Genomic DNA, 12,980 nt, shown 5'->3' with positions numbered 1-12,980 from the left:
GTTATTAATAGTCATGATTTTAAAAGATTCATAGTGGAGGCAAGTAAAAGTTGTCTAGGCAAAATCCCTGAGTGTGCACATCTCTTATCTCCTGGCCTTGTTGACCTTGGGAGACCTCCACTTGGAGAAAGAGACCATACCTGTGGTAAGGTACCACATCAACTATTTATCTATAAAGATTAGCAATAAATAGCCCTTAAAAACCATAAATAAAATTTTAACATCTGCTTTAATTTCCATGGACTTTAACCATGGTCAAATTACTCAACAGGGATTAAGTAGCAGGAACAGCCTGCCAACACCACAGCTGAGACGATCCTCAGGAGTTTCTGGCTTGTCACCTATGGAATCAACATCATCTAGATGGGAAAGGAGTAGCATTAGCAAGAGATCCCATCAGGAATATAACACAACAAGGTAAGCACTGAACAGAGTTTTAAGGAAAATAATAATGCTGGAACTTGGCAGCAGAAGTATTGGATGTAAAGTCTTGTGAATTAAGTCTCCAAATTCTGCCAGCATAAACTGGAAAAGTTAATTATATACTATGCTGTGTAACTCAGGTTGATCTTAAGTAGAAATCAGGTCATTCTGAGGTTAAATAGTATGCTCTGTCATAGTAAGTAGGCCTTGATATAAGCTTGAGTAGGAAATGACTTTTTTTTCATTTCAGCATACATGATTGCAAAACAAACTAGTTTAGTCTCTAGGCTTGTACTGACTGCCTCCTTCTTTTTGTTTAATATATGTATCACTTGCCAATTTCCATATACCCATGCACAACTAAAAAGGTGAGACAATTTTCTTGTGGTTGGTAGCTGCTGTTGTGGGTATTATAATGTTTATTATTCCTTCAGTCATCAAGCGAGTTTTAAGTTACATTAACATAGTAATCTCTTCTCTTCTTGTTAGTAAATACGGTGCAAATAGAGCTTTTATTTCCAGAATTAAGATAACATTCTGAATTAGGATTAAAATGAATGTTTTTTTTTCTTTTTGTATAATGTATATTAGTGAAAATTTACACATTTAATTTTATTTAAATGTATAAATGAGTATGCTTTTGCTTCTGAAATCTGTAAAAATGTGTGTAGTTTTGCTTTTCTTGTTTTGTTTGTTTGGGTTTTTGTTTGGTTGTTTGGTTGTTTGTTTTTTTCTTTAAGTGGTTCTACATACGTTATAAGGAAAGTATAACAGATGCATTCTTAAAAAAGAAAACATGAGTTATGTTGATAACGGGTAATTATTAATGGTAGATGGAAATTTATATACACATGTCCAAGAATTTACTTATCAGTATTATATTTAATATTAAAGTGAACTACTTGAATAATTTGGCCCTTTCAGTGGTTTTCCCACCTTGGATAAAATATGATCTTTAAGTTTTTACATTGCAAAACTTAATTGTGGTTTGTGTATGAATTGCAATTGAAGATTCTAATATGAGCTGTAGTAGTCATTAAAAGATTATATTTTCATGCTGACCTGGTTGCTGGTATCCAGATGAACCTCCCCAGTTGTATCCACTGGAAATAACCAGAGACCAGAGAAATTGCTTTAACCTTAGCAACGGTGGGATTTCAGTTTGAGTCTCAGCCCTCCTGCTGCAGGCTCAGTGTACATTTACAGAGGGTTTCCTCACTTTCCTTACTATTCAAAAGCAGCTCTGGGGAACTTCTGTTTTAGTTGTATGCAGATTTTTGATTTGGTTTCTCATTCAAACACTAGCTCAAAACATAAAGTTCTTCCTCATGTTGAGGGGAAGTTTCTCATGTTTTAGTTTATGGCCATTACTCCTCCTCCTCTTGCTGGGCACCTCTGAAAAGAGTCTGGCACCATCCTCTTAGCCCACCTTTGAGATATTTATATACATTGATGAGATCCCCTCTCAGCCTTCTCTCAACTAACCAGGCCCAGCTCCTGCAGCCTCTCCTTAGATGGGAGAAGCTCCAGATCCCTCATCCCCTTTGTGGCCTCCACTGGACCCTTTCCAGTAGCTGGAGATACACAGAAATAAATCCATATTTATTCTTGAACTCATTTTTCATATTCATGTATTTAAACTAGTGATGGAAGATCAAGTATTATTTCTGTATCGGACTTTTCTTGCCATCAGCTTAAGATGTTTTGGTAAATACTATTTTCCCCTCCTGAAGCAAAATAGTTTTACATTAACTATTTTCACTTTGAAGTAAACTCATACAGTTATTTTTAATTGCATATTCAATTTTTGCTCCCTAAAGGAAATATAATTTTAAATCATGGAGTGAAATTTTGTCCCTGGAACAGCAGATAGCAGGATTGAGCAATTGAGTTTAAGGACTTGGCTGCTGAAGCAAAACACACTTTGATGTCAAAAACAGCTTTAGTTTTAAGTTTATCATAAATAAAATATTTATAAATAATTGAATAATAAAATAATTATTTATATGTATATATTAAAAAGTGTAAATATGTAAAATTTATGTGGCTGTGTAAGGTTTTAATTGTATTTTAATTAACTGTACTTCCAAAGTAATCAATCCTCAGATCTGTTAGGAAACAGCCTGCTTCAAATATTCAAGGAAAGTAGCATGTTAAAAAGTAAACCTGTCATACATGTTCTGAGTATATTTACTGCATCATTTTAGGACTGTGTTAAGTATTTTGTTGCTTTCAATCAGTTCACAGCAGTTTTTATTTCATGTAATTGACATATATTTTCTAGCTGGTTTTGAATTTGACAGGTTTGTAGTATTTTTCTTGAATGGTGGTGGACCTATCACAGGGCAGTGTAGCTATTTTAAAAGCATTTTATTTAATACAAGTGGAAGACAAACTAGGAAACTAAGAAAAAGAAATCCTTACTGTTTTCTTTTCAGCCAAGGATCTCACTCAAATGGGTCTTTTGGTGCAAACTTGCTGACAATACCAAAGCAAAGATCATCCGCTGTGACCTTGACTCATCACATGGCTCCCAGACGAACAGGTAGGATCATGCAATTTGTACAGTAACGGGATGGCTCATCACAGGTCTTTTCATGTAAACATAGCACTAAAATAACATCAGCATGTCCCTCGTTTTTTAAATCCTCTTTGTTAACAGCAAGGACTTTATTGTCATCTGAGCCCCATGTCATGCTTGTTTTGGAAGGTGCTTCTCCTGGTCTGAGTCCCGTGGGTTCACCAAGCCATGGATCTGTCTCCAGTGGGGCTTTCAGCAACTGGTCACCTGTAGAGTTCCCTGACACTGCTGATTTCCTCACAAAACCAAGCATTAATATACACAAGCCTCCAGGACACCCACCTAGCTCTCCAGATTTTCAGCAGCCAGTTAAAACACCTGTAGGTTATATGTGTAGCAGGTACTGTAAACTCTATTATAATTTCAGTCACTTCATATGGGTTGAAAAGAATGCAATTAAAATAAAAACAAAACAAAAAAAAAATCAAGACCTGTGCTTCTACTAGGATGGAAAAAGGGCATAAATCTCATCATAATCTGTAACTGTGTTATTCAGGGAAGAATAAAGAATGCTGAATGTATGTCACTGCTTTGACATGGTGCATCTTTCTCAGCAGCTGTTATTATAGAGGAACAATATTCTGTGGAATTTTAGAAAATGAGGGTTTCTTACTTGGGAATTGGATTCTGTGTTTCTGAATACTTTCTTAGCTATGAGCCCTACTTTAATAATTCAGGGGTCTAACTTTGGGGGAAGTGATGGCTGATTATTATCTAAGGACAGGCTAAATCTATGTGTGACAAATTTGGGAGTAAATACTCAGGTCAGTTGTTGAAGGAACCTTTACAAGCCTTTTTAAAAAAAGTAATCTACAGATATTTTTCAGTAGAAGACAGCAGTAGCAAAAGAAGAAAGTTACTGAATGTTGTAAATATTTTTCATGTATTCTGTAAGCTGTGGACGTCAGATACTCAAGCCTGTTCCAATACCTGAACCAGACTTTGCAGAATACAGAGACAGAAAATCAGGTGGGATTTCAAAATAGACAAATACTTGATATCAACATACTGCTTTTTTTTCCAAGGCAGTTAAATTAAAATGTCACTATTTCTACATATTTTTCCTATATTTTAACCTATGTATGTATTTTACTTTGTTTTGTGTTTTAGAATAATCAAAATAAGATGAAATATTGCCTGCTTCATAGTAAGGATTTTAAAACAGGCTTCCACTAATACCTTTGTAGTTCTGTACTCCATGTATCAAACAAGTGCTCTACCAACTAAGCTAAACTAATCACTGAACCATTTTTTTCCAATAAAAGCTATGCTTTTAGCTTCTCTTAATCTTCAAATATGTCTTCTCTAATAAATTTTGTCCTCTATGAATTTTTTGCATATTTCTTAAATAAAATGGGTTAGAAACAAGGTATTACTTGTATTTCTGTGACAAATACGTATGATCAGTTAAAAATCATTAGACAGTAGTAATTTACAAATCAGTTACTGATATAATATTTCTCTGTGTGTTTTCTTTAAGGTGAAATTGCAAGTGGTAATGTCTCCAAAGGATCTTTCCACCATACAGAGAAGAGGAAAGATGAAAAGAAGGAAATGATTGATCAAACACAAAATACACTGCTTGTAAGCATGTAATTGCAAAAAAAAACCCAAAAAAACCAAAAAAAAACCACCACCACCAAACTTTTCTCAATTCAGTATTTCTTCATAATTTCTAACTTGCTGTGAAGAGGCCTTTATGTTGCTAAAGTAGTCATTTCTAAAGGGTTATGGTGCATGGTTGGAATTCAAATTTTCGTTTAACAATTGTTTATCTTGCATAAATGTCACTAGCAAATGACAGGAAGGGTTGTGATTGTATTGATTTTGTTGATCAGTATTGATTTGTGTAGATTTAATTTTGAGAGGGTATGCTCAAACACTGGCTAATATTTTCTTTTGGAACTTCATAAAAGATGCGGCAGTGGCAGTGAGACAGAGAAATGAATGTTCAATACAGTGCTATTAACATTTTGAGTTTATACATCAGGTGTTTTTAAAGCTTGTCCAATTAACCTATTCTTAAAGCTCAGTAAATCTTTGGTTTTAGCCTATGCATATTTTTGCTTTGTTAACTCATCTTGTCTAAAAATAAATAAGTAGGAAAATTTAGCACCATCTCAGACAGTCCTGGAATCTGCTGCCCAAAACAGGAAAACTCAAGCCTTTAAGTGTGCTATTTGTGATATTGATTTTTGATTTTCTCATAGCCATAGTTGCAGCACCATTCAATAAATTCACTAATGATTTATCATTTTCAAGGCTTTTTTGCCAACACAACTGATAAATTAATTTTCATTGTTATTTTAAAGATTATAAAGTATCTTAATCTCATACAGGTGGAACAGAATTCTAGATTAGAAACAATGTTATTAGACCATGATTCACTAATGGAGAAGATGAACAATTGGAATTTCCAAGTTTTTGACCTTGTAAAAGAAATGGGAGATCAGTCTGGAAGGATTCTCAGCCAGGTTTGTTGTCCTTTATTATATGAGGGAGGGTAGGTAAAGGTGTCCTTTATTTAAACCATGAATAAGTTTTGCAGTCAACATTCATGTGAATACTTGAAATTACATTTATGTGAATATCTTCAAAAGCAGAAATATGACTTTTCATGTACTCCATGTCACTGTAAACCATAAAAAATGGTTTATCTGTAGAGAGCATGCTCCAGTTTTTCTGAATTTTATTCTCAATATAAATAGGTTAGACTCACACTGACTAACTTGGTTTTGCCATAATCTACCATTTCCTGTGCAGAATGATCTCCTGCTTTCAGAATTACTACTCTGTTTGACAACCATTGCTTTTTTTCTTTATTCCCGTACAATATTTCTGCCCCACCTGTCGGGGAAGAGAAGTGATCTTTTAGGCAGCCTTTTGCCTCTTAATCCTGCAAACAGTGGGATTTTTTTCCATGCTGCTTTCTGCACATAGTATCCCTTTTATTTCTTTCTGACTTATTTCCATGCAGTTTCATGTTTGCTGAAGCCAAACCTGCTGGCAGGTGCAAGAGTAGGATTCTGTTTGCTCTTCCCCAGCTTCTCCCATTCATCAAGGTCATCTGGAAGCTTCTGCGTCCTTCTTTAGAGTGGATTTAGCAATCATGGAGATTCTGATCTGACAGCTAAACCGTTTTATTTCCAGTATCTTAGTTTTACACCCTGGAGTGATGTCCCCTAATTTTGCAGCTACTGTTCCTCTGAGCACCTCCCATGCTTCAGAACTTCTTGTTCCTCTCCTGTGTGTAGGAAAAAAAGTTATAAAAATGACTAGCAGTGACTTGGTTTAATTTTTTTTTTAAAATATTTGCAGCCTTGGATGGGGGGGATTAGGCTTTGAAGTACACTACATGTAAACCATAATATATACATATATGGAAGTTCTGAGTATCTTTTTGAAATACTTCTTCATTTATCAGCTTGTTTTGTTAAAAAACACTCAAGAGAAATCATAATAAATACAAGAAATAGCATCTCTTTGCCAAAGTCTCAAAAACAACTGGAGAGGCTGGTGTTGTTTGTTTCTCTTTGTCTTGTTTTGTTATTAATGGCTTTGCTGTTATAAGTAAATAATTTGAAGTTTTGAATAATAAGTCTGAAAATAAATTTCTACTTTTTAGGTCACTAATAGTGGAATAGATGTCTTATTTAGCCTTATAAAAAATTTTGGTGTATATTACTAAAAATCAGTTGCATAGAATTATTAGTAATGAAATAAAAGCTTTTATTATTCTTTATTGAGAGGATCATTAAAATCCACATTTTTGTGCTAAAAATTTATTAAATATATCTCTATGACAATAGCATTCCAATAATTATTTAGTGGAATTTCAGTGATTTCCATGTCTGTCGGCAAGTAAAATTTTAAAAACAAGAATATTTTTAAAGTTGAAAAAGCAGAACATGCAACGGTATGTCTTTCAGATTTAAATTAATTTTATTCTTTGTTTAGGTTACTTATACCTTGTTTCAAGACACTGGCTTGTTTGAAATTTTCAAAATCCCCACTCAAGAATTCATGAATTACTTCTGTGCGCTAGAAAACGGCTACCGGGATATTCCCTGTAAGTGCTCCCTGGTTACACATGGAATTTTGATATCTGTGGCTCTCCTTTGGTGTGGGCTTTTGTATTTGTGGGCAACTTAGTGTGTTTTTAGTGAATGCACTTGGCAGAGCTTAGAACGGGTCTGATGAATTGCAGGACAAAGTGGGTGGACTCTAAGACTGAATTTGTTAATTTGGAGTTTGAAGATAATCTTAGAGAATTTGAATTAGTGGTTGAATGAAATGCACTCAAGTCAATGGGAGAAGAGTTGTTGATTTAACAGAATTTTGGGTCAGTTCCTTAACAAAATGAGAAAAAAATAGAGCATTTTGATGGTAGTTATTCACCTTGCTGTGCAGGGTAGCCAAGTTTATTGGAAAACAGAACAAAAACCACACTTCCCCACTCCACAGCTGTTTGCCCAGCCCGGGTGCTTGTAGGTATCAGATTGCAGGCCATGCTTGTTTCTCACCATTATTGATTCAAAAGGCCATTTAATCCCTTCCTGAGCCCCAGGTAGGATGAAGTGTACATAGACACTGTTTGATGTTTATCTAACGGCCTTCTTAAAAATGTTCAGTGATACATATACCTACCACTAACATTTTTAATTCTATTTTTCCTTTTAGATTTAATCAAAATTTCACTTATAATACATTTTGTACATTTTTTTGTTGTTGTTGTTTTTATTATTCCTTTTGATGCCATTTCAGATAACAATTTTTTTTTGTATCTTGCTGATTTTCAGATCACAATCGTATCCATGCCACGGATGTTCTCCATGCAGTGTGGTACCTGACCACACGGCCCGTTCCTGGATTTCAGCAAATACGTAATGAGCACCTAATGGAGAGTGATATAGGTGTGTATTCACACAGGTTATTTTTGTTTTGCTGAAGAATGTTATAATATTTCTTAACTTTCTTGGAAAGTTAAATAGACCAAAGAAAAAAATACCAAAGTATTTAACTTAATCAAGTTCTCCTTAATGGCTTTAGTATAAAAATTAATATTTTAGAATTTTCAGTTAGGTATCACATGTAGACTTTCAAACACTGAAGTGACCACCCCAACAATAGCTGCATAAGAGCATCCCTGAAAAGGAAATAATACCTCCAAATTATTTATACCTCCTGTGTGAAGCTCCTTCCAATGAAGCTTGCTTTTGTGTTGTCTGTGACTTCATAGAACTAACTTTTAAATTTAGAATTGGTAATTTTTACCAAATTGTATCCTGCAAGTAAAGGATAAAAAAAAAAGATTGTAAACATAGACTTGGATGCTAAATGGTTTGTATTTCAGAAAAATAAAACGGGGGAATCAAGGACTCTCCAAGAACTCTGTTTTATATGTGTAGCAGAAAAAGACAAGACACAAATCATGTGGCTTTTAAAGGGCTGGAATTTTCTCTTTTTTCCAATTTGTCCCCTATTGTCTTTTCTTTCTCCTAGCATTAAATGAGTTAGGACTGGAGACTTAACTGGAGAAAAGTGACAACAATAATTTTATTCTCTTCTACAAAAAAAAGAAAAATTGAAATAAGAAATTATAATCTTATTGCTTGGAAACTCTTCCAGTATAAATATTTTCAGGCTTTTAATCCTTGCTTATTCTATTAAGGCAGAGGAGTTCCTTTTATATTATGCAATGTTGAAATAAGTGCTATTCCTTTCCCTTTTTTTAAAAAGTAGTGACTTTGTTCATGGAAAAGAGGATTATAAAACTGTGAATCTTCTTATCATGCAAATATTTCTAAATTAATGGAGTTAATTCCTTTTGCAGTACTTTCCACTGCCCCCCTCCAGGTTTTCCTGCAGGTTTGCAAGTTCAAGAAATGGGAAAATTATAGAAATACTAAGGAAGGTGCTGATTAATCTTTTCTTATACAAATTCATTTTGGAGACAAACAGTAGAATGCTCTGTTAGTGCTACAAATTTGCAACTCAATGGCACTTCAACTTTTCTTCAAAATTGTTAATCTATAAAAATTCTCATTAATTTATCTTTTTAAAAATATAAGTCTTTGACAATTATTCAGCTTCATAACAGCAACAGTGTTTGCAACAGTGTCTGGCTGTTTATACACATTTATATTGCATTACAAATATGAATGAAATGCTGCTCTAAAAAATATTGTGGTTTTGTACTTTGAATTTTTTTTTAGATGAAGCCAGTGGTATTGCCCCAGTTCAAGTCAGCTACACCTCTTCAAAAAGCTGTCCTATTACAGATGACAGTTATGGTTGTCTGGCATCAAACATTCCTGCTTTGGAATTGATGGCTTTGTATGTAGCAGCTGCCATGCACGACTATGATCATCCTGGACGTACAAATGCTTTTCTAGTGGCCACAAATGCACCTCAGGTACAAACCTCTTCACATAGAAAATCACTTCTTTCTGTCTGAAATCAGTATAAAGAATTTTTTCTGTTCTATAGCCCTAAAGTAAGTTGTTTGGGATTGAAGTATTTAAGGCCTGATTTAAGAAATGGGGAAATTGACGTGTACTATACTTGTGTAATATTTTTATTTTTCTTTCCTGTTAAGTTCTGATGTGTTTTGTATGTACTGGTTGTGTATGCATGCAGAAACAACTTTCAATTTGCAAAATTGAAAACGACAACGTTAACCAGTGCAGGATAAAAAGATTATTTCATAGAGAGCTGGCCCTAGGTCTGTCTAATCAACTATGATGGCTGTTTGGATCTCTTAGTAAGTTACAGAAAAGAAACTTAAATAATAAAAACAACATCAACAACAACAACTGGTACAGCTTGTTTAGAGATAAAGACTTTGAAAATGAACTTTCCAATCAGTTTTCAACAACTCCTTATTACAAAGGGAGTTTAGTATGTCGGCACTTATATATTTCTTCTGAAAACAGCATACAAGGAGGAAGAAAACCAAACTACACAGACATCCAACACTAAGTTTCAAAAATACAACCATTCTTCAAAAAACTGCAAAAAGCATTGGCAAAAATGAAGTTTTTTCAGGTTCTGTTTAATCTATTTTGGATTAATTATTTTCTAGGGTGTTTTTTATAAACATGGAAGCTGTGAGTAAATTCTGCTACTGTTTTTAATTTAGTTAGCTCATTTACAGTTAAAATTTCTGCATCAGCATTAAACATAGCCCTTTGAAAACCAGCAATAATTTGCACGATTAACCATTGTAACAGTTCTTATGTGTTTTGGAGTCCTTTTTGTGGTGGGGTTTATTTGTTATTGTTTTTTTTGTTTATTTCTTTGTTTTTGTTTGGTTGGAATTTTTGTTGTTTTTGTTTTTCCAACACAATTAAGAATTTAAAACATAGATTTATTTTATTTCTTGTTTTCTTTTTTACATCACTGTGTGACATAAAACACACGCTGCTCCACACACTGTGCAAAGTCTTAAGTGGTTTTTGTGTGTGTGCCTACAGTCTGAATGTAGCTGTCACTAAGACATCATTAAGGACTTTTAAAGAAAAAAAGAACATTGCTAATTGTTAAGTTTGGGGGGGATTTCCCTCATCTGTAATTTTTGTTTCACTTTAACCCCAAAATTAGAAGACAAAACTTATTTTTTTTTTATTTTTACCTAGTGTTGTTTCTGAATAGCCCTTAAACTTCAGAATATTTAATGATAACTTTAAAACTTCCCTGTGTCATTTATGATTCTTTGCTTGTTTTGTTTTGGTTTGTTTTTTTTTTTTTTCCTGTAGGCTGTTCTCTACAATGACAGATCAGTCCTAGAAAATCACCATGCTGCATCTGCCTGGAATCTTTTCTTATCACGACCAGAATACAACTTTTTATCGAACCTTGATCACGTGGAATTCAAGCGCTTTCGTTTCTTAGTGATTGAAGCAATCCTTGCCACAGACCTCAAGAAGCATTTTGATTTCCTTGCAGAATTTAATGCCAAGGTTTGTTCCAGTTTAATGTCTGATATACCAATTTTATCATTGCTTCTTAGTAATTGTTAGTTTTAATTACTTGCATTTAAAGTTTTATATTATTTAAATTTAAGCTATTAAAAATTCAAATAGAGTATTTCCTTTGTACAAACCAGCTGTAGATGGTTTGTAGGTTGCCTAATAAACCCATGGCTGAAGAGTTTGAACTGGATGTCTGTGTCTACCCCAGGTCAATGACATGAACAGCAATGGCATCGAATGGAGCAATGAGAACGATCGCCTGCTGGCCTGTCAAATATGCATCAAACTGGCTGATATCAATGGCCCAGCCAAAGCCAGAGACCTGCATCTGAAATGGACTGAAGGCATTGTCAATGAATTTTATGAACAGGTGGGTATGGAAAGAGCAATTTTCTTTTTTAATGATGGGCAGATGATTGATTCTTTGTTTTGCCAGTGGTTTAACTAAATTAAGCTTTATTCATTGTTTTAAATCTTCTGGTAAGGTATTTCCATCTTCTCATTCTGAATACTGAATTTTATTTTCACAGGTAGCTTATTAGCAAGATCTTTTAGTTTCTAATAATTGTGTTAGAAAACAAGCTCCCAGCCAGTATTAGCCATTTTTCAGATATCAAGGCATTTTTGACAGGGAGAACTTCTTTCTTTAGGATGATGCTGACAAATCAAAATAACTTCTTTCACTTTCAGAAGTTGAGTTCACCGATGTATTTCTAGGTGAAAGAATATGTACAAAATCCACAAGACTGAAAGTGTATGTTCAGCTCTAAAGCTGTCTGGTCCATGGAAGTGCTGAGATAAGTAATTACAGCTCAGATTTTTCGATGAGCAACTGTTCAATGTTTTTCTTCTCCAGTTTATAAAATGGTGGGGGAAAAAAAACCCAAAACAGCAAAACAAACCACTTTACTCTGGATGTTATAGCTCATTTCATTCTCCTGTGGCCTTGCAGGGAATGCCATTACCAGCATGCCTTGCTATGGCTGATTACTCTGCCACTTTCTCTGTTCATCAGTTCAGCAATTGAAGTTGAGGCTCTGCCTGCTCTGAAGCCATCCTGTAAAGGCAGAGGAATAGCAGCTCCAGCAGAACTAGTTCTTCATCCAGACACAAGCAAAGCTGGAGGAGGATTATGGACTGTGCAAGTCTGAGCCATAATGTGTCTTTATTTTAAATTGGCCTAATTACATTTTCATTCACTTAGTCCGTACAATTATTCTCCCCAGTAAGAAGATACAATCCGTCTGGTGGTTCATGGAATCACAGAATATTTTGAGTTGGAAGGGAACACAGGGCTCATCAAAGCCTAACGCCTAGCCCTTCACAGGACACCCCAAAAATCACATCATGTGCCTCAGAGAATTGTCCAAAAGCTTCTTGAGCTCTGTCAGGCTGGTGTTGGGACCACTGCCCTGAGGAGCTGTTCCAAAGCCCAACCACACTCTGGGTGAGGAACCTTTTCCTGATATCCAGCCTAAATCTCCCCTGACAGAGTTTTATTCCATTCGATTGGGTCCTGTCACTGCTCACTGGAGAGAAGAGATGAGTGCCTTTCCATGTGCTTCCCCTCGTGAGGAAGCTGGAGGTTACTGGGTTCATTAAAAGTAATTTTAAAAATAAGAATTTAAAGTTAATTTTGTGAGAAATTCTGATAAGTTTTTTCATTTCTTTTTCAGGGTGATGAGGAAGCAAGTCTTGGATTACCTATAAGCCCCTTCATGGATCGTTCTTCTCCCCAGCTTGCAAAACTGCAGGAATCTTTCATCACTCACATAGTTGGTCCCCTTTGTAATTCCTACAATGCAGCTGGGTTGCTTCCAGGGCAGTGGGTTGATGAAGAGGAGGAGGATGCAGAAAGCACTGAAGATGATGATAGTGCACAGTTAGAGAGTGATGATGAAGAAATGGAAGATGATCTTATTTTAAGTAAGTTTCTGTGTTTCAGCTGGTGCTTAGTTGTGCTTCAGTAGCTTCAGACGTAGCAGTGACAGTTGAAATTATGC

At 34.9% G+C, this 12,980-nt stretch overlaps 1 protein-coding gene across 2 annotated transcripts in view; it reads left to right on the top strand.

Annotated features, from left to right (window-relative positions):
* Nucleotides 1-12,980, top strand: part of PDE3B (phosphodiesterase 3B) — an 82,212-nt gene that overhangs the window by 67,019 nt on the left and 2,213 nt on the right. The window contains exons 4-15 of one of the 2 annotated variants that reach the window (XM_068194117.1): nucleotides 272-417; nucleotides 2,862-2,968; nucleotides 3,134-3,344; nucleotides 3,900-3,973; nucleotides 4,485-4,588; nucleotides 5,344-5,478; nucleotides 6,962-7,073; nucleotides 7,804-7,917; nucleotides 9,220-9,419; nucleotides 10,762-10,965; nucleotides 11,186-11,347; nucleotides 12,654-12,903. In XM_068194117.1, the coding sequence (XP_068050218.1) occupies nucleotides 272-417; nucleotides 2,862-2,968; nucleotides 3,134-3,344; nucleotides 3,900-3,973; nucleotides 4,485-4,588; nucleotides 5,344-5,478; nucleotides 6,962-7,073; nucleotides 7,804-7,917; nucleotides 9,220-9,419; nucleotides 10,762-10,965; nucleotides 11,186-11,347; nucleotides 12,654-12,903 (1,819 nt within the window). Of the gene's footprint in view, nucleotides 1-271; nucleotides 418-2,861; nucleotides 2,969-3,085; nucleotides 3,345-3,899; nucleotides 3,974-4,484; nucleotides 4,589-5,343; nucleotides 5,479-6,961; nucleotides 7,074-7,803; nucleotides 7,918-9,219; nucleotides 9,420-10,761; nucleotides 10,966-11,185; nucleotides 11,348-12,653; nucleotides 12,904-12,980 lie in introns of both variants that reach the window. The other variant, XM_068194116.1, reaches the window with a different exon arrangement.

This window comes from Anomalospiza imberbis, chromosome 6 (assembly GCF_031753505.1).
Source record: "Anomalospiza imberbis isolate Cuckoo-Finch-1a 21T00152 chromosome 6, ASM3175350v1, whole genome shotgun sequence".
In the NCBI taxonomy this organism is placed as follows: domain Eukaryota; kingdom Metazoa; phylum Chordata; class Aves; order Passeriformes; family Viduidae; genus Anomalospiza; species Anomalospiza imberbis.
This window is presented reverse-complemented; position numbering and strand designations above follow the sequence as displayed.